General features: G+C 47.5%; 1 protein-coding gene and 1 long non-coding RNA gene across 3 annotated transcripts in view; both read left to right on the top strand.

Annotated features, from left to right (window-relative positions):
* The window catches only part of LOC135811199 (E3 ubiquitin-protein ligase TRIM71-like), a 214,801-nt gene that overhangs the window by 16,596 nt on the left and 177,475 nt on the right, over nt 1–20,730 (top strand). Inside the window, exons 3-5 of one of the 2 annotated variants that reach the window (XM_065324393.1) lie at nt 5,363–5,593; nt 5,961–6,149; nt 15,837–16,025. In XM_065324393.1, coding sequence (XP_065180465.1) covers nt 5,363–5,593; nt 5,961–6,149; nt 15,837–16,025 — 609 coding nt within the window. The remainder of the gene's footprint in view (nt 1–5,362; nt 5,594–5,960; nt 6,150–15,836; nt 16,026–20,730) is intronic. The other variant, XM_065324394.1, reaches the window with a different exon arrangement.
* LOC135811197 (uncharacterized) lies at nt 1,392–3,863 on the top strand. Its single transcript, XR_010552557.1, has 2 exons — nt 1,392–1,757; nt 2,994–3,863. It is a non-coding gene; the product is annotated as an uncharacterized LOC135811197 (long non-coding RNA).

Raw genomic sequence — 20,730 nt, 5'->3', positions numbered from 1 at the left:
ACATAAAGTCATATGAGCTTATCAGTGAGTGTTTTGCGTTATTTGCTTTTTTTTGCGGGTCGTTTTGTCTCACACATAGGCGCATGCGCTTGAGTTGCAAGTGTACCGGTACCATGCATAATTATGCACATATGCACCATGTGAACATGGTGTTTTTGTGGTGTGTGTATGTCACGGGGTGGACTGCATCTAGGTTCACTTAGAAGCCCATGCGCTTATTTGTGAGGGCGCGCTTATGCCCGGCACATATAGGCACATGCGCTTATATGCACGTCACAACGGTACGATGCCCTCCCTGCTAGCATTCGTGATGTTCCCTCCATCCCTGCTTTCAAACAAGAAATCTGCTCACTGCTGATTAACTCCGTCTGCTCCTGCAGTGCACGCCCTCTCCCATACTTGCAAAATTCAAAGTGGCATACATTACTTTCCAACTGCATAACCCACAGCCCCACTCACAGCATCTCACCTTCTCATAAACTTATCTCTTATTGGCGATGGTGCCATCGTTAGAATAAAGAATTCAAAGGTGCGGTCTGTACTTAGCTGAAAAGGAGAAGATGGATCCGCACTGATGCATCCACGCTTCTAAACAAAAACAAAAAATGTCAAAATATGGACATCAGAATAAGTGAAAACTCTCGAGCACGACAATTCGCGAATAGCGACAGAATTTCCATGCCCAGAGCAAAGTCCCATCTAACTGTATTAAAAAATATGTCCGCAGATTGAGTGACTGTACTTCGGGTATCAGGACACTTCGCGAATAAGGACACTTTTCTGATGCCCCGCCAAGTGTTGTTATAACCAAAGTTGACTTTAGTCACCTGGCCGCCATTGCTGAGACTTGACTTTCACCTCTCCTTCTTTTCAACTCACATGTAAATTGACACCATCCGCATCATGTCTCACTAACTTTCATGTTAGACAAAACTAGTTGCCTGGAAATATGTTTGCAGCCAGGTGATGTAGAGGTAATCAGTTGTCTGGTGATGTGGAGGTTATCAGTGGTCTGTGATTGCCTTAGTCTTGCTATGCGCATCAAACAGAGCGTTACAACAATGATATAGCCGGTTGTCTCTGTTTTCTCTGCCTTTGTGTCCGTGTGTGTGTGTGTGTGTGTGTGTGTGTGTGTGTGTGTGTGTGTGTGTGCGTGCGTGCACATGTGTGCATGTGTGCGTGCACATGTGTGCATGTGTGTGTGTGTGTGTGTGTGTGTGTGTGTGTGTGTGTGTGCGTGTGTGTGTGTGTGTGTGTGTGTATGTGTGTGTGTGTCTGTGTGTTTGTATATACATGTATGTGTGTGTGTGTGTGTCTGTGTGTTTGTATATACATGTATGTGTCATCACCAGCAATCAGCGACATCGCGCCTGACAAAAGTTTTTCAAATAAAATATTTCCACCCAAACGTCACTGCTGGTGCTGAGCTCGCGCGATCGAGTGTGAAGTTTTTCTTTGTGATCTCAATGAAAAGGATTTTTTGAACTCACGCTGTAGATCTGCACAACAAGCTGTCTGATCTGCATATATGCATGCATGTCTTTTTCGGTGGAGGTGATTTTTGTTGTCGTAATAATTATTCTTGTGGCTGGCGACGAGAAGGCTCTCATTTACGCTAGGTATCTCATAGACAGAATGAGCCTGGTTTTTACGCCAAGCTGATGTTTTCAGCAGCAGTCCGCTGTGGAGAAAATTCAAGCAGTCTTAGGGGCCTGAAGTTTTCGCTGCTTCTTACCGGATCGACAGTGGGAAAGAAGGTACGTTTATTTTATTGTAATAAATCAGGTCGCGAGGTCGACACAATTGAGCTGTTCGTTGCACTGTGAATTTTGTTGCTTTAGGGTGGCAGCGTGCAGTACCTTGTGAAATGGAGAGACTTTATCCTCTATGAACTTGGGAGTATGAAGATATCAGATATCAGTGACGATCTATCAGGTGATTTCATTTCATTTTGGGTGAATTTATTGAATGTATTCTTGCATGAATTTGAAAATCTCCCTTTTGTTTGCAGTAGATCTTTTGATGGTTCGGGGAATGTTGGGCCCTTTCTCAGATGACGAATGTTTAAGGCTGCTGATGGAGCTTGCACTGCTGTGCAGTGAAAAATAGAAGTGAAATAGTCACAAAAGGCACAATGGAGTTTTACGTGTAATAGTGCTCCACATTATTGTGTCGAGCCCTCTCCGCTGCCAGAAGGAAGTTTTCCTCCTTGAAATCAATAGTCTATTTCTGACTTTCGAATCAGAAACTGGACAAAGGGGGTTGGGACCGAAGAATTTCCCTGTGAAGTTCTTTCCTCCAGGTTTGGATGCTTGCATGAACGTACATGGACAAGGCCCATGGGCTCACTACCTGATTACCTTCAAGCCTATGATTCGCCGTAGTCCATGTACGTTCCTGCAGTACTCCTCTGGATCTATGACAGGAGGGGATCGTGCTGCCCGGCAGTTTGTCTCTTCCACAGAAAAGGGCATTGATTAATCATGAGCTTACCGCAGAGCACAACGAAAGCATTGTAGCATGAAACTAATTTGTCTGAATACAAATCTGCACAATGGCACAGACGGCTAATGGAGGTAAAGCATAGCATCACCAGCATTGTATTCCTGGAAGCAGTGCAAGTTATAGATTTAGGTATCAATATTTATCTAAGCTTTAGCGAAGTCCGGACGCAGTACATTACTAGTGTGAAAGATAGAAGAAAAAGCAATGATATCCGTATATACCCGGAAAGAGAGGTGAGAGTGGGTGGGAGTAAGTGAAAGCACTTGTACAAGCTAAACACCTGTGCAACCGGAAAGAGCAGAGAAAAGGCTAAAGCAATTACACAGGCCATGCGTACGAGGTAATTTAGCAGTGAGACCCAAACATTCTTGTAAACCAGAATGCAGCTTCAGCACACATTTTCTATTTCTTCATGTTGCGCTGCTGTTGCCGTTTCCCAACGATATGATGAGGCTCTCCGTTAGGCTTCTGCTGGTTTTCCTGTGCAGGTATGTGCTGCCGTAGCTCAGAGAAATCTTTGGCCAGGGTAGCCAAGATGGCATCACCCACATCCTCCTCTCCTTCAGGTTCACTTGTAGGTTTGGCATTCATGCTTGATATCTCCTTCAGTACTGTGTAGGTCTTCTCCTATTGGTTTTTATCTGCCCATACCATTTGCACTGCTCAGTGATGTCGGCGACAGTCGCCTCCAGCTCACCATTTTCCATTTTTTCTTTACTTTTTGGATACGCTGTGTGTCCTTGAGGTAGCATTTGAGGCTGACCAGTTTTTCTACCTTTGTTTTGCAAACATTCTTGTCTAGTGTTCAGTGATCGAACCCAGTCAACGTTGAAGCACCCTTGTTATTTCTTTCCGTTTCTTTTTATTCTTGTACACCGCTGCCTGCAACCGTGCATTTTAATAGGTTTGCGAGAATCTCTTTTCACCTGCAGCAACCAGAGTTTGAAAGTACCGACACAAACTGGAAGCATGCCCAGTTTCCAGACAACTAGCTGCTTCAAAAATTCTTATGTCAGATGAGTGACTGGTTGCGCAGCCGACATTATGGTGACAAAATGTGTCCTTGTAGTTCTGTTTATTATTACTTATATATTTCACTGTTCGCGTCAAACTCGGCTAAAGGCCGAGTTTTCCGCATCCGTAGGAACGCCACCACCCTTCAAGGATCGTGTGTTTTAATATTATAGCAGTGTATTTTGGTAATTGCTTTGACCATCAGTCCTTGGCTGATGCTGGTCATACCTTCAACATGTTGATGCGTTTTTCAAGGCATTCAATATACGTAGGCCGCAAGATTCTATCTTTTCATACCGAATACCGATGGCTAGTGCTTCCCCACTAGCTGCGCAAGTGTCAAATCTGGCTGCGGCCAACTACTACCCTTTAATTTGTGTGTTGCCGCTATTGCTGTCTATGTCTCTGTGTGTGCCAGTATATTATGAGGAACGAGAATTGGTGTTATTGTTGTTGTTGTTGTAGTCGTTGTTGTTGTTGTTCTGGTTGTCATGGGCTGTGGCTGTTAAATGTAGGCTGTTGCTTTTGTTGTTGTACTTTTAGTTGAAGCTGCAGCACAAATAGGTAACCACCTTGATGATGGTGCACAATATCCATTGAAGAAGCCGCAAAAAAACACTGTATTCTCAAACCAGTGAGCTGCAGAATGAAACCAAGTATCAAGCTGGCAAAGTTGTCAGCCACTCTAAACGAAATTTACACCAAACAAGTTGCTATTTGTCAACAGGCAGTCATAAAATCCGACTCCCTGACTCAGTCACTCTAGACAACGACTCATACGAGTCGTACAGAGTACTGACGGTACGTGTAGTCACTGAGTAGTCTACGTCCTTGTAACATGACAGCATGCATCATGTCATGTCAGTACATCGACATGGCATGCATCCAGCACATGGCCATGGGAAAGCCCCTACAAAATGGCCTTCAGAGAAAGCCACACGGTTGGAGAGGTAGTTTACTCGAAAAAACTGAGAAAGAAGTGCTTTTCATCTTCTTGCTGTTCAATGTCAAGCCAGAAACAATTGAGAAGCTGCTTGAAATGTGCAGAATGAGGCGATTTCCCAGATCTTTGAAGCTAGAAAGCGCACTGGACCTGCAATCTTTTGGAACTGGTCCTTCTTGAGGACAGAGATCAGACTAGCCAGGTGACAATGCTGTGGTTTGTTGGCTGACAATATTTGGAGGAAGCTTCAGAAATGACCATGAAGAAGGTCAATTCTTGCTATTTCCTCAAGATCACCAAGGTAACAGATACTTTTCAGTGGAGAAGAAAATCATGATTCTTAGGAGTTGAGATCGCATCGGTTGTTCAATGTTTTTCACTTTGGTTTTTTTCGTTGTGTAACTGTTTGTCTTGTTGGCGTGGTTCACTGGTTTGATGCCTTACATTTCGATCATGGCCACAGTTCAGAGCAATTTTCTTCCTTCCAAGATCACTCTCTGCAGTAAATGCGCAAATATTTTACGGAATTTCGGACTCTGTGGGATGTCATATAATTGCTGGTAATGTATATGTGTGTGTGTGTGTGTGTGTGTGTGTGTGTGTGTGTGTGTGTGCGTGTGTGTGTGTGTGTGTATGTGTGTGTGTGTCTGTGTGTTTGTATATACATGTATATGTGTGTGTGTGTGTGTGTGTGTGTGTGTGTGTGTGTGTGTGTGTGTGTGTCTGTGTGTTTGTATATACATGTATGTGTATATGTGTGTGTGTGTGTGTGTCTGTGTGTTTGTATATACATGTATGTGTATATGTGTGTTGTGTACTTGTGTATTGGTACATGGGTGCATACACATGTGTGTGCATGTGAGAGAGTGTTTATGTGTACCTATCTTATCATGTATATAGGTGAACAAGATACAACTGCAGCATGTGAACGCATAGTGGAAATGCAAAACCAGACCAACACAACTGTCCGTCAACTACAGGAGCAAAGTGCTACAACCTCCACAAGCATTGGACAACTACTGGAGCAAAGTGCTACAAGTACCACCAATATTGGTCAACTGCAACAGCACCAGCAAGACACTAGTGATAAGCTTTCACGTGTCTCAGCAGCTGTTACCACCATTCAACAAGGTGAGTACATTTTTTTTCAAAGTCTCCAGTAAAATATCAATAAACTGTTGAACGGTACCTTTCGCCTGTTGAATAATACAAGAAACTAAATCTCCTACTCCATGCGCTCTAAAGCCAACCATTGCTACCCTCGGTAGCCATTACTCACACCAATAACTTCAAACAACGAAGGGGTCACGGGTAAAACATTTCCTTCTTCTTAGGTGATTGTGTTTGTATGTGTGTGTGTGTGTGTGTGTGTGTGTGTGTGTGTGTGTTTGTATATATATGTGTGTTTGTGTGTGTACTTGTGCATTCGTACATGGGTGCATGCATTGGTGTGCATTTGAGAGAGTATTTATGTGTACCTATCTTATCATGTATATAGGTGAACAAGATACAACTGCAGCATGTGAACGCATAGTGGAAATGCAAAACCAGACCAACACAACTGTCCGCCAACTGCAGGAGCAAAGTGCTACAACCTCCACAAGCATTGGACAACTACTGGAGCACCAGCAAGACACTAGTGATAAGGTTTCACGTGTCTCAGCAGCTGTTACCACCATTCAACAAGGTGAGTACATTTTTTCCAAGGTCTACAGTAAAACCTATAACTAAAGATCAGTGTGACTAGTGACCAGTCTATCCCTACTGACCAGTGTGACTAGTGACCAGTCTACCCCTACTGACCAGTGTGACTAGTGACCAGTCTACCCCTACTGACCAGTGTGACTAGAGACCAGTCTACCCCTACTGACCAGTGTGACTAGAGACCAGTCTATCCCTACTGACCAGTGTGACTAGTGACCAGTCTACCCCTACTGACCAGTGTGACTAGAGACCAGTCTATCCCTACTGACCAGTGTGACTATTTTTATTATATTATTATTTATTCTTCTTTTACTAGGGAATTCCCAACAGGCGTCAGCGCCTTTTTACAGGGAACCCTAGGTATAATTTGATGGATGAGCGAAATTCAGCTGGTGAACTAGACATGCGGCAAGCCGGTGGAAGTGTATTCCACCTGGCAGCGCCCAAATAAGAAATTGCACTAAAGCCATATCGGGTGTTAGCGGGGGGCAGAACAAGAGCAGCAGAGACTTGGCCACGGGTGGTGGCTGCAGTGCGAGCACCATGGGCGCGCAAGGTAAAGCGGTCTCGCAGAAGAGGACTAGCAAGTCCATTCAGGCAGCGGTAAACAAATACATAGGTTTTGAAGTTGAGGCGTTTCTCAAGGGCGTACAAGTTAGTATGACTGTATAGAAGAGTGGTGGGAGTCATTCTATCCAACGAAAATATTCTCTTTAATGCTACGCGGCTGGCAGTAAGAAGCTTGTCATATAGGGCTTGTGATAAGCAATGAATATATGCAGTGCTGCCAAACTCAAATGTGGACTGAATGATCGATAAATAGAAAAGTCGTTTGCCAAAAATGCTGATATTCTGCTTTGCGTGGACAAATGCTCCAACCTTCCTATTGACATTTGCACATACTGCATCCACTTGGGTTGAGAAAGACAGATGTTCGTCAACCAGTATTCCTAAGTACCGAGCGTAAGCAGATGGGACTATGGAAGTGCCCCGGCAGTTGACTGCGGTGCCAGGTGGCAGCTCCGTGCTCGGTCGCCTGAGCAGGACAAACTGAGTCTTGGACGGGTTTAACACCAATCCCTTCTGATCTAGGTAGCGGTCCAGAGCGGCAAGGTCAGCACTCAGCTGGGTTGTGATGATCTGGATGGACTTGTGCCTGATATAGAGTGTGATATCATCGGCATAAAGTTGATTTAATGCATGTTGGAAGCACTGTGGTGCGTCACGGGTGTAAATGCAAAATAGCAATGGGCCGAGCACGGAGCCTTGTGGGACGCCTCTTGTGCAAGGGCGGGCCCCACTTAGCTGTTGTCCTACTCTTACTCGCTGGACGCGTCTGGTCAGGTAGCTTGCAAACCAAGCAAGTGCAGTGTCAGCAATGCCAAGCATCTTCAACTCGTCAATGAGCTCTTGATGCTTAACTCGGTCAAAAGCTTTGCTCATATCTGCAAACACTATGCCGCAGTACTCGTTGTTATCAAGGGCTTGGAGCCATTCGTCGACCACTAGCGCTAGGCAGTCCTCACACGAGCTGTTGGTACTACTAGTGACCAGTCTACCCCTACTGACCACTCAGGTAGAATAAGGACACTTTTTCTGGTGCCGCTGTACTTCAAGATGAGCGCTGCAACTCGCCATGGTGATAATGCGGCTGACGTCACGTTACCAAGGAAAACATGGCGTTTGGCCGTGTTCGCCGCACTTGAGCGCTCTGCCTTTTTCAAAATCTTATTTTGAAGAATACTTCCAGTCCTTTTCAGCACTTGGATTGGAGGCCAGTCACATCGCCATCTGTACGAGGATCTTTATCACGGCCATTGTCTTGTGTCGTTTTGAGCTCGAATAGCTTTCTCTGATGAAGTATTCAGATATCATGACGTTCTCTTTTATCGTGGGCATGAAGCTCCCCACTCGCAGCGGGGATGACATAGGACGGAATACCGTAAAAGCCTCTGTATAACCCCATTCACCTAGGCATATGGCCGATTAGTTTGCAGGCCTGCCTGCGAATCATGAGGTCCCGAGTTCAAGACACGCGCTGGTAGCAGGGAGCGTGTAAAAAGACTTTTTACGCGTGTTGAACTGCGCCGACACCCACGGTCAACTGGGTACTCACAGCTCGGAGTGAGAATAACAAGGATTCAGTTTACAGGGTCATGGGCCGTTACACGCCCGATTGGTTGAGAGACTAACCTCCTCTCCCCTGACTCACTTGTGATGTCTGCATTCGCCACTAAGGTTAATAGGCATAGTGGTGGCCTGCGGATGCGAAGGCTAGTTTGTGTGTTTCTGACCGAACATTCAAGCGATGCCGATGCTGATCCCGCGAATATTATAACCCCACTCGAAGTTACGCCCACCCTCCGTGTGCACGCCTAGTCAGGGGAAGTCAAAACTTTTGTTTCAAAATAGCGCCCATGCCCATGTATACGCCCAGGTATGCCGGCACCACCAGTACATGTACAGGTACTGATACCCAATAATTACTGCCATCCCTATTCCAAGTATACGCCCGGTTCCAAAATAACGCCCGTGCCCTTGTATACGCTCAGGAAATCGAGGCTGCTATTCTTTACACCCAGGGCCGATACACGGGCTTTTACGGTAAATGTGTTGAGTCGCGAGCAGGAGTTCTGCTGACCTAAGTGATTAGCTGGGTGTGACCTGGGTCACGTGAGGACTCCAGTTCTAGTTGGGCAATACCCCATGCACACATCTACTGTGTTCTGATCTAGCTCAAAGCGCGGAGTCGATTGAGAAAAATGACCAAGATCATAAAGAAGGCTTGTTTGCTTCCACAAAATGTTTTAGTAGCTGAGTCCATGCACTGAAAACTGCACTTGCCTTGTTTCTGTACAGTACAGAACATCAGTACAGAGTGCACTTGCAAGTCACAATGACACAAGCACAGTAGCTTGTACAGACCCAGTTGTGACCAGCAATCTCTAGTGGGAGTCAAGTACCCTACTCAAGTGCATGCATGATTGGCTCTCCTGCAGGTAGATCTACAGTGCATCTGGTGTGATCTACAGTGCATCTCGTATGATCTACAGTGCATCTGGTGTTATGTGGTCTACAGTGCATCTGGTATGATGTACAGTGCATCTGGTATGATCTACAGTGCATCTGGTGTGATGCACTACATGTACAGCACAGGAACATGCACTACATGTACAGCACAGCATGCACTACATGTACAGCACAGCATACACTACATGTACAGCACAGCATGCACTACATGTACAGCACAGCATGCACTACATGTACAGCACAGCATGCACTACATGTACAGCACAGCATGCACTACATGTACAGCACAGCATGCACTACATGTACAGCACAGCATGCACTACATGTACAGCACAGCATGCACTACATGTACAGCACAGCATACACTACATGTACAGCACAGCATACACTACATGTACAGCACAGCATACACTACATGTACAGCACAGCATGCACTACATGTACAGCACAGTGGCATGCATTCAAGTAGCTTCACAGTAATTAGTATGTGTAGGAGACAATGGGGCAATTTTGAAACAGCAATGACAGCTTCATCCATAAACGAGGAGCGTGGGGAATGTCTTTGGCGAATGAGAGCTGTTGCATTGGCTAGCTGTACATCCCAGCAAGCGGGAATGTGCTGGATATCGATACTAAACACCCGTTAATCGCGGTGGTGGGTCTGAGCAGACCCCGAGGTACGACTACTTCGTATACCAAAATGTGTGCAGTGCGTATGGTGAAACAAGTCGACACTGGTTTCCAGCGAAATGTTGTTATCTATGTACAATATCCACCAATATCCTTTATCTAGGGCCCAAAGGCTATCCAATTCACCAGGATTTGTGACCTTATAATTTTTCGTTTTCTCCGCTTTTTGGGTTGAAATCTGAACATAAAAAGTAGCTCTGATGACGTCATTCTGCTCATAATTGAAATTTGATACCGGAAATCGATGACAACTAACCCAATGTATCGACACAGAAAATTTGGTTAAAAAATATTAATGTATGCCAAAGTTATTACCAATATAAGTTTTGTCAAGGGCGTCAACCGTGAGGAGCACGGGGCACGTGCACCCGCCTAAAAAAGTCGACCTTGTTTTTTTGCGAACTGCTGGTTATGAAAAGTGTAGTGCTGGTAGAATCTACTAATAAACTGCATGCACTAAAACTAGTTTTACTGCGCTGCTGCGATCGCGTGAGTGCATGTAGCGAGTGCATGTATTGTATTGTATTGTATTTATTTAAAAGGATTCTCCAAAAGCAAATGGATGCTTATCACGGAAGTCTCCCACATAAATATCGCAAGAAAAATGGGGAAATGGGGGAGAGGAGAGTGGAAGATGAAGCATGGGAAGAAGGGAAATAAGTACCTAAATATCGAGGTATAAAAGCAGGAACGAAATCGACGAGGGAAGAAATCACCTCTGCAGATAATAGCGGGACATTTAGATGAAAAAAACCCAGCAAGGATTAATTTCAAGGAAAAAATTCTCAAACGGAAAAGTTCGGAATTCCAGTCAGAGAATATCTATGCTGAAAGTAATGAGCCTTTAGAGCAATGCGAAAATTGACAGAGGACTGAACGCAGCGGATGTGTTCTGGAAGTTTGTTCCATTCCACAGATAAACTGAAGAGAGGGGATTTAAGGAAATGGGCGCCAGAACGAGGTAAAACTATAGAGGACGGGTGACGACAACTAAGGGATACATTGACGCCACTTCAGGGATGACCAGTCACAAGTACGATTAAGAATCTGCTTCGGGGTTTCCCACTCAGGAGGGTGCCGGGTCTTACAAAGCAGATATGAACGAGCAGCAACGGCTTGCAGTCGGTCTAACGTAAGCGAATCTGAATGGGATACGGCAAATGACCAGACAGGGACTGCGTATTCTAACAGTGGTCGTACGTAACACTTGAAGAGCAAATTCACGGTTGAAGCAGAAAGGAAATGGGCCATATGGCGCAACAGAAAAACACGACTGCGAAACTTATGGGTGATAGATTTTATATGGTCAGAAAAATTTAGTGAAGGAGTGATAGTCACGCCGAGATGACAGTGGCTATCACCTTTCTGAATAGGCACACCGTTCATTGTCAAGGGGGATGACGGGCCGGGGGCTAATGCATATTTTTGAAAGGGTAGGTGGACGCATTTACTGGTGTTAAACGTCATGGCAGTAGCTGATGACCATTGACAACACTTATCAATGTCAGTCTGGAGCAATGCATGATGGATAGGAAGTGAGGTGTTTGCTGGAGAAACAAGAATTAAATTAAAGTCATCAGCAAAAAGGGATAGGGTACTAGAAGCAGGGGCATCAGGAAAGGAGTTGATGCACAGGTTAAAAAGAAGCGGGCCGAGATGGGAACCTTGGGGTACGCCAGCGGTGATGGGCAAAGGGTCAGAAAGAGTTTGGCCAATGCGAACGCAAATACTACGATCACTGATGAAGTCCTTCACCCAAGAACAGGCAGAAAGAGAACACCAACCTGAAACAGATTGAACAACTAAATGATGACTAACTCTGTCAAAGGCCTTAGAAAAATCAAGGAACAGCTGGTCACAAGAAGACTTAGAGTCAAATGCACGCGAAACAATTGAGGTAAGCTGTACCAATTGGTCAACTGTTGACCTCTTTAGACAAAAGCCAAACTGGCTGGAACTGATGATTTTATGGCTCTCAACAAACGAGTAAAACTGACGGCTAATCATAGACTCATACAATTTGGCAACTGCATTTAACAGCGATATAGGACGGTAATTGACTGGGTGAGAAGGATTACCTTTTCCCTTGAACACAGGTACAACAACGGCAGATTTCCACTCCCTGGGCTGAGTACTGGACAGCAAGCAGCGGTTGAAAAGGGCGGAAAGAGACTGTGACGTGACCTCAGCTGTTTCACGGAGGATGCGGTTGTTCAGCAGTCCAGCGGTTTTACGTTGAATGGGAAGTCTGGATAGCGTGTCAAATACGGACTGCACAGAGAATGGTTGTATGGAGAATTTCACAGTGGACGTGGGTGTTAAAATACCAGCTGAGTGCAGGTCAGGTGTTAGCAGTGGCGCCTGGCTGTAGCTCGCAAACACTTTGGCTAGGAGATTCGTCTTTTTCGTATTACTCGTGGCTGGGTAGGCTTGGTTGTCATGGTAGAGGTCAGGGATAACCGGAGACGGGCGATTCACATTACAAAGGATCTTTGCTTTGCGCCACCATGTACGGGTTCCATGATGCTGAGCCATGTCTCTCGCCATCCTCTCGTGATAATGGCGTTTCGCCTTCCGGAGCAAGGAAGTAAGACAGTTACGTGAGAGTCTATACGCTATCCAACTATCTGTAGATCCGAGACGTTTGGCCTTGGCGAAGAGGCGATCCCGAAGCCGCCTCTGACGATGGTGAACAGCAGAGTACCAAGGCTTGTTCGATGGAAATGTGCTTCTCCGGACAACGGGAACAAACAACGATACAGAGTCTTCCAGCGCTGTGCGCCACAATGACCAGGCCTCATCAACTGTTTGCGCATTTTGGACTGCATCTAGCAAGGGTAGTTGCCACACGTGGTTGTTAAATGTTTGCCAGTCCGTGTGGGCAAAGTCGAGCCAGGTGTTTTGTGCAGAAGATATTTGGGCTGTGGAGCCTGCTGATCGGTTGTGGACGACATCGAAAACTACAGGACAGTGATCAGATACCGGTGGGAGGATGGTGAGATGGGAGACTGCTATTGGAGCATTAGTGATAACTAGGTCGAGTAGTGATGAATTCTTACCACTTGCGGAGTAGCGGGTAGGCTGTTGATCCACAAGTTGCGATAAGCCCAGATCATCCAGGGTGTCATACATGCATGTACCAGCAGGTGTATCAGGATCGGATGCTAGCCATTTCGAGAGGCGAGCGTTAAAGTCGCCAATGACAAATATGGAAGCTTGAGGACAAGATATTGATTGAATGCAGGTCCGGAGTGCGCTGCAAAACTGATCAGGTGGCTGCCAAGGAGGACGGTAACAACAGAACACAAACGTGGAGTTGGGGCGATGCTCTAGTTCTATGCACACAATTTCAATGGTTGGATCAGCAGGCTGAAGATCTGGACGATGTTTGGTAGTATGGGAAATGGAAGGGTGGAGGAGGAATGCCACTCCACCTCCACGTCGCACGGTATTGTTGTGACGGTCATGCCGGATAATTTTGTATTCAGCTGACGGTGTTAATATTGAACTTGTGATATCAGGAGTCAACCAGGTTTCAGTTATGCCCAAGATATCTAGTTGAGATGTGCAGAATAAGTTTTTAATCTCATCAGCCCGCTTCAGCCAGCTGCATGCGTTAACTGTGGAGATCCTGATACTCGACGGAGACTTCATATCAGGAATACAAGGTGAAAAGTTGAAAGTCAAAGGGGACGGTTGGAATGGTGGAGCAAGAGGGTTCAGTGCGGTCACTTGCGATTGTCGGCCGGGAGAGAACGGGGCTGCATTTGGGTTAAGAGTAAAAGCGTGTGGTGATGTGGGAAAAAAGATGGGTGCGTGTGGATTCAACATCACAGTTTATGATTTCTTGGGGAGGGGTGGGTTCTTGAACTTCCATTCTCGTGCTGTTACATGCTCGGGCCAGAAATCGTTTTCCAGAACATTTCTTTCGTCATGCTCAGCAACTGTCAGATGTGCATACAACGTGCCGTACACTGTTCTGGAGGGGATCAGTCTACAGCCAGTAACTTCCACATTCTTCTTTCTACAGTACGCAACAAGATCATCAGCACTGCAGTTGATATTGATGCCCCCAACGAATACAACTCTGCGTGCTATTTTCTTACCTCCACGCAGATCTGCGGGCTTCCTGTGGCGGTTGGCGGCTTCACGTACGATCGACCAGTCGTACTTGGTACTGACAGGCTTGTCAGTTGTACGACTGGCGTTGCTTGTTCGTGGTGAAGAGAGGGTACGACTAGCGTATGTCTCGCCCGGAGCTGCGGATTCAAGCCCTGTTGGTGCAGATGCGGGTACTGGTACACCCGTGGCGGGAATGTTTGTAGCTGCTCGGTACGAGTACTCATCCTGGAGGCTGTCGAGGGCGCGATTAGAGACATCGATGGGCTGGTGGTGTTGTGTCAGGGCGCGAAGCTCCTCCCTGAGTTCTGCAATGGCGGCATCTTTTCCTTTCTCCTTTTCGAGAGAGATTTTTCGAAGGTCGGAAACTTCTGCTACCAGGTTTCGGACCGTCTCCATCAGGTCAACCATCATCTTCGTTAGCGCAGTAGCATCAGTACTGGTACATTCACATCCTCCTGCCTGCTTTGTGACCCTGTGAGTGTCGATCTGATCGTCCAGTGGTTGCAACTTTCCCCTCAGGGCGCCTACCAATTGCACTCGGCTCAGGCCGGCCCATTTGACGTTATTGGCCTTTGCCAGTGATTCCAAGCCTTCACTATCCAAAATTCCGAAGTCAATGGACGCCATGCTCCCGGTTGGGGGAGCAAGACGTCAGACGTAAAAAACTCGCAACCACACTCGTCCTTGTACATGTGAGAGATCTGTAGCGAGTGCATGTAGCGAGTGCATGTAGCGAGTGCATGTAGCGAGTGCATGTAGCGAGTGCATGTAGCGAGTGCATGTAGCGAGTGCATGTAGCCAGTGCATGTAGCGAGTGCATGTAGCGAGTGCATGTAGCGAGTGCATGTAGCGAGTGCATGTAGCGAGTGCATGTAGCGAGTGCATATAGCGAGTGCATGTAGTGAGTGCATGTAGCGAGTGCATGTAGCGAGTGCATGTACATGACCGATTGCACTAGTACTCTACTACTACTACGGCTACTAATTTAGTATTTAAAGTTACCTACTACGCACGTAGATCTACGCCTGTGCACATGTACGCATGCAGTGCTGCATCCTTTGGCCTTGTACTAAAATCAATACGTGTGTCGGCATTCTGGGTGTTTGTTTGAAACAGAAGAAATACACAATTCAGGACACACAGAACACACATGACCTATTCCGTCATCGCCGCGGCTGTTCCGAACCTGCTCAACCCCCCCCCCCCCTCCCATGGGGTCTGCATAGCCAGAATATGGCATCGTGTCCAAGGTCCAAGGTGCTGGCTAGCCATAAAAAATATACCTATAAAAGTCTCTTGAATGATCTATGGCAGGCGAGGGACTTGAACTCTTGGGGCAGGGCGCTCCATAATCTAACAGCAAAAACGAGCGGCCGACAGTCACCAGAGACTCGCCTGGTGGCAGGGAGAACATACGCATTTGGATCATTGGTCCGAGTGACACCTTCAGTCTGGCGACGTAGGCGCTTGCACAGAAGATTTCTAATTCTGGTGGTGTGGATAAGCAGTATGAGGAGGCGGAGTTTACAGTGGGCGTTTTGGATGATGGGGATGAGGCCAAGGCGGGTACAGATGGGATCTGTGTGGGAGGGGAAAGGCTGGTTGGCAACGCAGCGGATACATCGCTTGTCGAGGACCGATATGTGTGTGTGTGTGTATGTGTGTGTGTGTGTGTGTGTGTGTGTGTGTGCGCGCGTGTGTGTCTGTGTGTTTGTATAATACATGTATATGTGTGTGTTGGTGTACTTGTGCATTGGTACATGAGTGCATACACATGTGTGTGCATATGAGAGAGTGTTTATGTGTACCTATTTTATCTTGTATATAGGTGAACAAGATACAACTGCAGCATATGAACGCATAGTGGAAATGCAAAACCAGACCAACACAACTGTCCGTCAACTACAGGAGCAAAGTGCTACAACCTCCACAAGCATTGGACAACTACTGGAACACCAGCAAGACACTAGTGATAAGGTTTCACGTGTCTCAGCAGCTGTTACCACCATTCAACAAGGTGAGTACATTTTTTCCAAGGTCTATAGTAAAACCTACTAACTAAAGATCAGTGTGGCTAGTGACCGGTCTACCCCTACTGACCAGTGTGGCTAGTGACCAGTCTATCCCTACTGACCAGTGTGACTAGTGACCAGTCTATCCCTACTGACCCGTGTGACTAGTGACCAGTCTATCCCTACTGACCAGTGTGACTAGTGACCAGTCTACCCGTTCTGACCAGTGTGACTAGTGACCAGTCTACCCCTACTGACCAGTGTGACTAGTGACCAGTCTACCCCTACTGACCAGTGTGACTAGTGAACAGTCTACCCCTACTGACCAGTGTGACTAGTGACCAGTCTATCCCTACTGACCAGTGTGACTAGTGACCAGTCTATCCCTACTGACCAGTGTGACTAGTGACCAGTCTATCCCTACTGACCAGTGTGACTAGTGACCAGTCTACCCCTACTGACCAGTGTGACTAGTGACCAGTCTATCCCTACTGACCAGTGTGACTAGTGACCAGTCTACCCCTACTGACCAGTGTGACTAGTGACCAGTCTACCCCTACTGACCAGTGTGACTAGTGACCAGTCTATCCCTACTGACCAGTGTGACTAGTGACCAGTCTACCCCTACTGACCTGTGTGACTAGTGACCAGTCTACCCCTACTGACCAGTGTGACTAGTGACCAGTCTACCCCTACTGAAAAGTGTGACTAGTGACCAGTCTACCCCTACTGACCAGTGTGACTAGTGACCAGTCTACCCCTACTGACCAGTGTGGCTAGTGACCAGTCTACCGCTACTGACCAGTGTGACTAGTGACCAGTCTATCCCTACTGACCAGTTTGACTAGTGACCAGTCTACCCCTACTGACCAGTGTGACTAGTGACCAGTCGACCCCTACTGACCAGTGTAACTAGTGACCAGTCTACCCCTACTGACCAGTGTGACTAGTGACCAGTCTACCCCTACTGACCAGTGTGACTAGTGACCAGTCTACCCCTACTGACCAGTGTGACTAGTGACCAGTCTACCCCTACTGACCATTGTGACTAGTGACCAGTCTACCCCTACTGACCAGTGTGGCTAGTGACCAGTCTACCCCTACTGACCAGTGTGACTAGTGACCAGTCTATCCCTACTGACCAGTGTGACTAGTGATCCGTCTTCCCCTACTGACCAGTGTGACTAGTGACCAGTCTATCCCTACTGACCAGTGTGACTAGTGACCAGTCTACCCCTACTGACCAGTGTGACTAGTGACCAGTCTACCCCTACTGACCAGTGTGACTAGTGACCAGTCTATCCCTACTGACCAGTGTGACTAGTGACCAGCCTATGCCTACTGACCAGTGTGACTAGTGACCAGTTTACCCCTACTGACCAGTGGGACTAGTGACCAGTCTACCCCTACTGACCATGGTGACTAGTGACCAGTCTACCCCTACTGACCAGTGTGACTAGTGACCAGTCTATCCCTACTGACCAGTGTGACTAGTGACCAGTCTACCCCTACTGACCAGTGTGACTAGTGACCAGTCTACCCCTACTGACCAGTGTGACTAGTGACCAGTCTATCCCTACTGACCAGTGTGACTAGTGACCAGTCTACCCCTACTGACCAGTGTGACTAGTGACCAGTCTACCCCTACTGACCAGTGTGACTAGTGACCAGTCTATCCCTACTGACCAGTGTGACTAGTGACCAGTCTACCCCTACTGACCAGTGTGACTAGTGACCAGTCTACCCCTACTGACCAGTGTGGCTAGTGACCAGTCTACCCCTACTGACCAGTGTGACTAGTGACCAGTCTATCCCTACTGACCAGTGTGACTAGTGACCAGTCTACTCCTACTGATCAGTGTGGCTAGTGACCAGTCTACCCCTACTGACCAGTGTGACTAGTGACCAGTCTACCCCTACTGACCAGTGTGACTAGTGACCAGTCTATCCCTACTGACCAGTGTGACTAGTGACCAGTCTACCCCTACTGACCAGTGTGACTAGTGACCAGTCTATCCCTTCTGACCAGTGTGACTAGTGACCAGTCTATCCCTACTGACCAGTGTGACTAGTGACCAGTCTACCCCTACTGACCAGTGTGACTAGTGACCAGTCTACCCCTACTGACCAGTGTGACTAGTGACCAGTCTATCCCTACTGACCAGTGTGACTAGTGACCAGTCTATCCCTACTGACCAGTGTGACTAGTGACCAGTCTACCCCTACTGACCAGTGTGACTAGTGACCAGTCTACCCCTACTGACCAGTGTGACTAGTGAACAGTCTATCCCTACTAACCAGTGTGACTAGTGACCAGTCTACCCCTACTGACCAGTGTGACTAGTGACCAGTCTATCCCTACTGACCAGTGTGACTAGTGACCAGTCTACCCCTACTGACCAGTGTGACTAGTGACCAGTCTACCCCTACTGACCAGTGTGACTAGTGACCAGTCTATCCCTACTGACCAGTGTGACTAGTGACCAGTCTACCCCTACTGACCAGTGTGACTAGTGACCAGTCTACCCCTACTGACCAGTGTGACTAGTGACCAGTCTATCCCTACTGACCAGTGTGACTAGTGACCAGTCTACCCCTACTGACCAGTGTGACTAGTGACCAGTCTACCCCTACTGACCAGTGTGACTAGTGACCAGTCTACCCCATACTGACCAGTGTGACTAGTGACCAGTCTACCCCTAGTGACCAGTGTGACTAGTGACCAGTCTACCCCTACTGACCAGTGTGACTACTGACCAGTCTACCCCTACTGACCAGTGTGACTAGTGACCAGTCTATCCCTACTGACCAGTGTGACTAGTGACCAGTCTACCCCTACTGACCAGTGTGACTAGTGACCAGTCTACCCCTACTGACCAGTGTGACTAGTGACCAGTCTACCCCTACTGACCAGTGTGACTAGTGACCAGTCTATTCCTACTGACCAGTGTGACTAGTGACCAGTCTACCCCTACTGACCAGTGTGACTAGTGACCAGTCTATCCCTACTGACCAGTGTGACTAGTGACCAGTCTACCCCTACTGACCAGTGTGACTAGTGACCAGTCTACCCCTACTGACCAGTGTGACTAGTGACCAGTCTACCCCTACTGACCAGTGTGACTAGTGACCAGTCTACCCCTACTGACCAGTGGGACTAGTGACCAGTCTACCCCTACTGACCAGTGTGACTAGTGACCAGTCTATCCCTACTGACCAGTGTGACTAGTGACCAGTCTACCCCTACTGACCTGTGTGACTAGTGACCAGTCTACCCCTACTGACCAGTGTGACTAGTGACAAGTCTACCCCTACTGACCAATGTGACTAGTGACCAGTCTACCCCTACTGACCAGTGTGACTAGTGACCAGTCTATCCCTACTGACCAGTGCGACTAGTGACCAGTCTACCCCTACTGACCAGTGTGACTAGTGACCAGTCTATCCCTACTGACTAGTGTGACTAGTGACCAGTCTATCCCTACTGACCAGTGTGACTAGTGACCAGTCTATCCCTACTGACCAGTGTGACTAGTGACCAGTCTATCCCTACTGACCAGTGTGACTAGTGACCAGTCTATCCCTACTGACCAGTGTGACTAGTGACCAGTCTATTCCTACTGACCAGTGTGACTAGTGACCAGTCTACCCCTACTGACCAGTGTGACTAGTGACCAGTCTATCCCTACTTACCAGTGTGACTAGTGACCAGTCTACCCCTACTGACCAGTGTGACTAGTGACCAGTCTACCCCTACTGACCAGTGTGACTAGTGACCAGTCTATCCCTACTGACCAGTGTGACTAGTGACCAGTCTATCCCTACTGACCAGTGTGACTAGTGACCAGTCTATTCCTACTGACCAGTGTGACTAGTGACCAGTCCACCCCTACTGACCAGTGTGACTAGTGACCAGTCTATCCCTACTGACCAGTGTGACTAGTGACCAGTCTACCCCTACTGACCAGTGTGACTAGTGACCAGTCTATCCCTACTGACCAGTGTGACTAGTGACCAGTCTATCCCTACTGACCAGTGTGACTAGTGACCAGTCTACCCCTACTGACCAGTGTGACTAGTGACCAGTCTACCCCTACTGACCAGTGTGACTAGTGACCAGTCTATCCCTACTGACCAGTGTGACTAGTGACCAGTCTATCCCTACTGACCAGTGTGACTAGTGACCAGTCTATCCCTACTGACCAGTGTGACTAGTGACCAGTCTATCCCTACTGACCAGTGTGACTAGTGACCAGTCTACCCCTACTGACCAGTGTGACTAGTGACCAGTCTATCCCTACTGACCAGTGTGACTAGTGACCAGTCTACCCCTACTGACCAGTGTGACTAGTGACCAGTCTTACCCTACTGACCAGTGTGACTAGTGACCAGTCTATCCCTACTGACCAGTGTGACTAGTGACCAGTCTACCCCTACTGACCAGTGTGACTAGTGACCAGTCTATCCCTACTGACCAGTGTGACTAGTGACCAGTCTACCCCTACTGACCAGTGTGACTAGTGACCAGTCTACCCCTACTGACCAGTGTGACTAGTGACCAGTCTACCCCTACTGACCAGTGTGACTAGTGACCAGTCTACCCCTACTGACCAGTGTGACTAGTGACCAGTCTATCCCTACTGACCAGTGTGACTAGTGACCAGTCTACCCCTACTGACCAGTGTGACTAGTGACCAGTCTACCCCTACT

The sequence above is a fragment of the Sycon ciliatum genome, chromosome 3, assembly GCF_964019385.1.
Source record: "Sycon ciliatum chromosome 3, ocSycCili1.1, whole genome shotgun sequence".
NCBI lineage: Eukaryota > Metazoa > Porifera > Calcarea > Leucosolenida > Sycettidae > Sycon > Sycon ciliatum.
The sequence above is the reverse complement of the archived record's forward strand: the minus strand, read 5'-3'. Positions and strand labels throughout refer to the sequence as shown.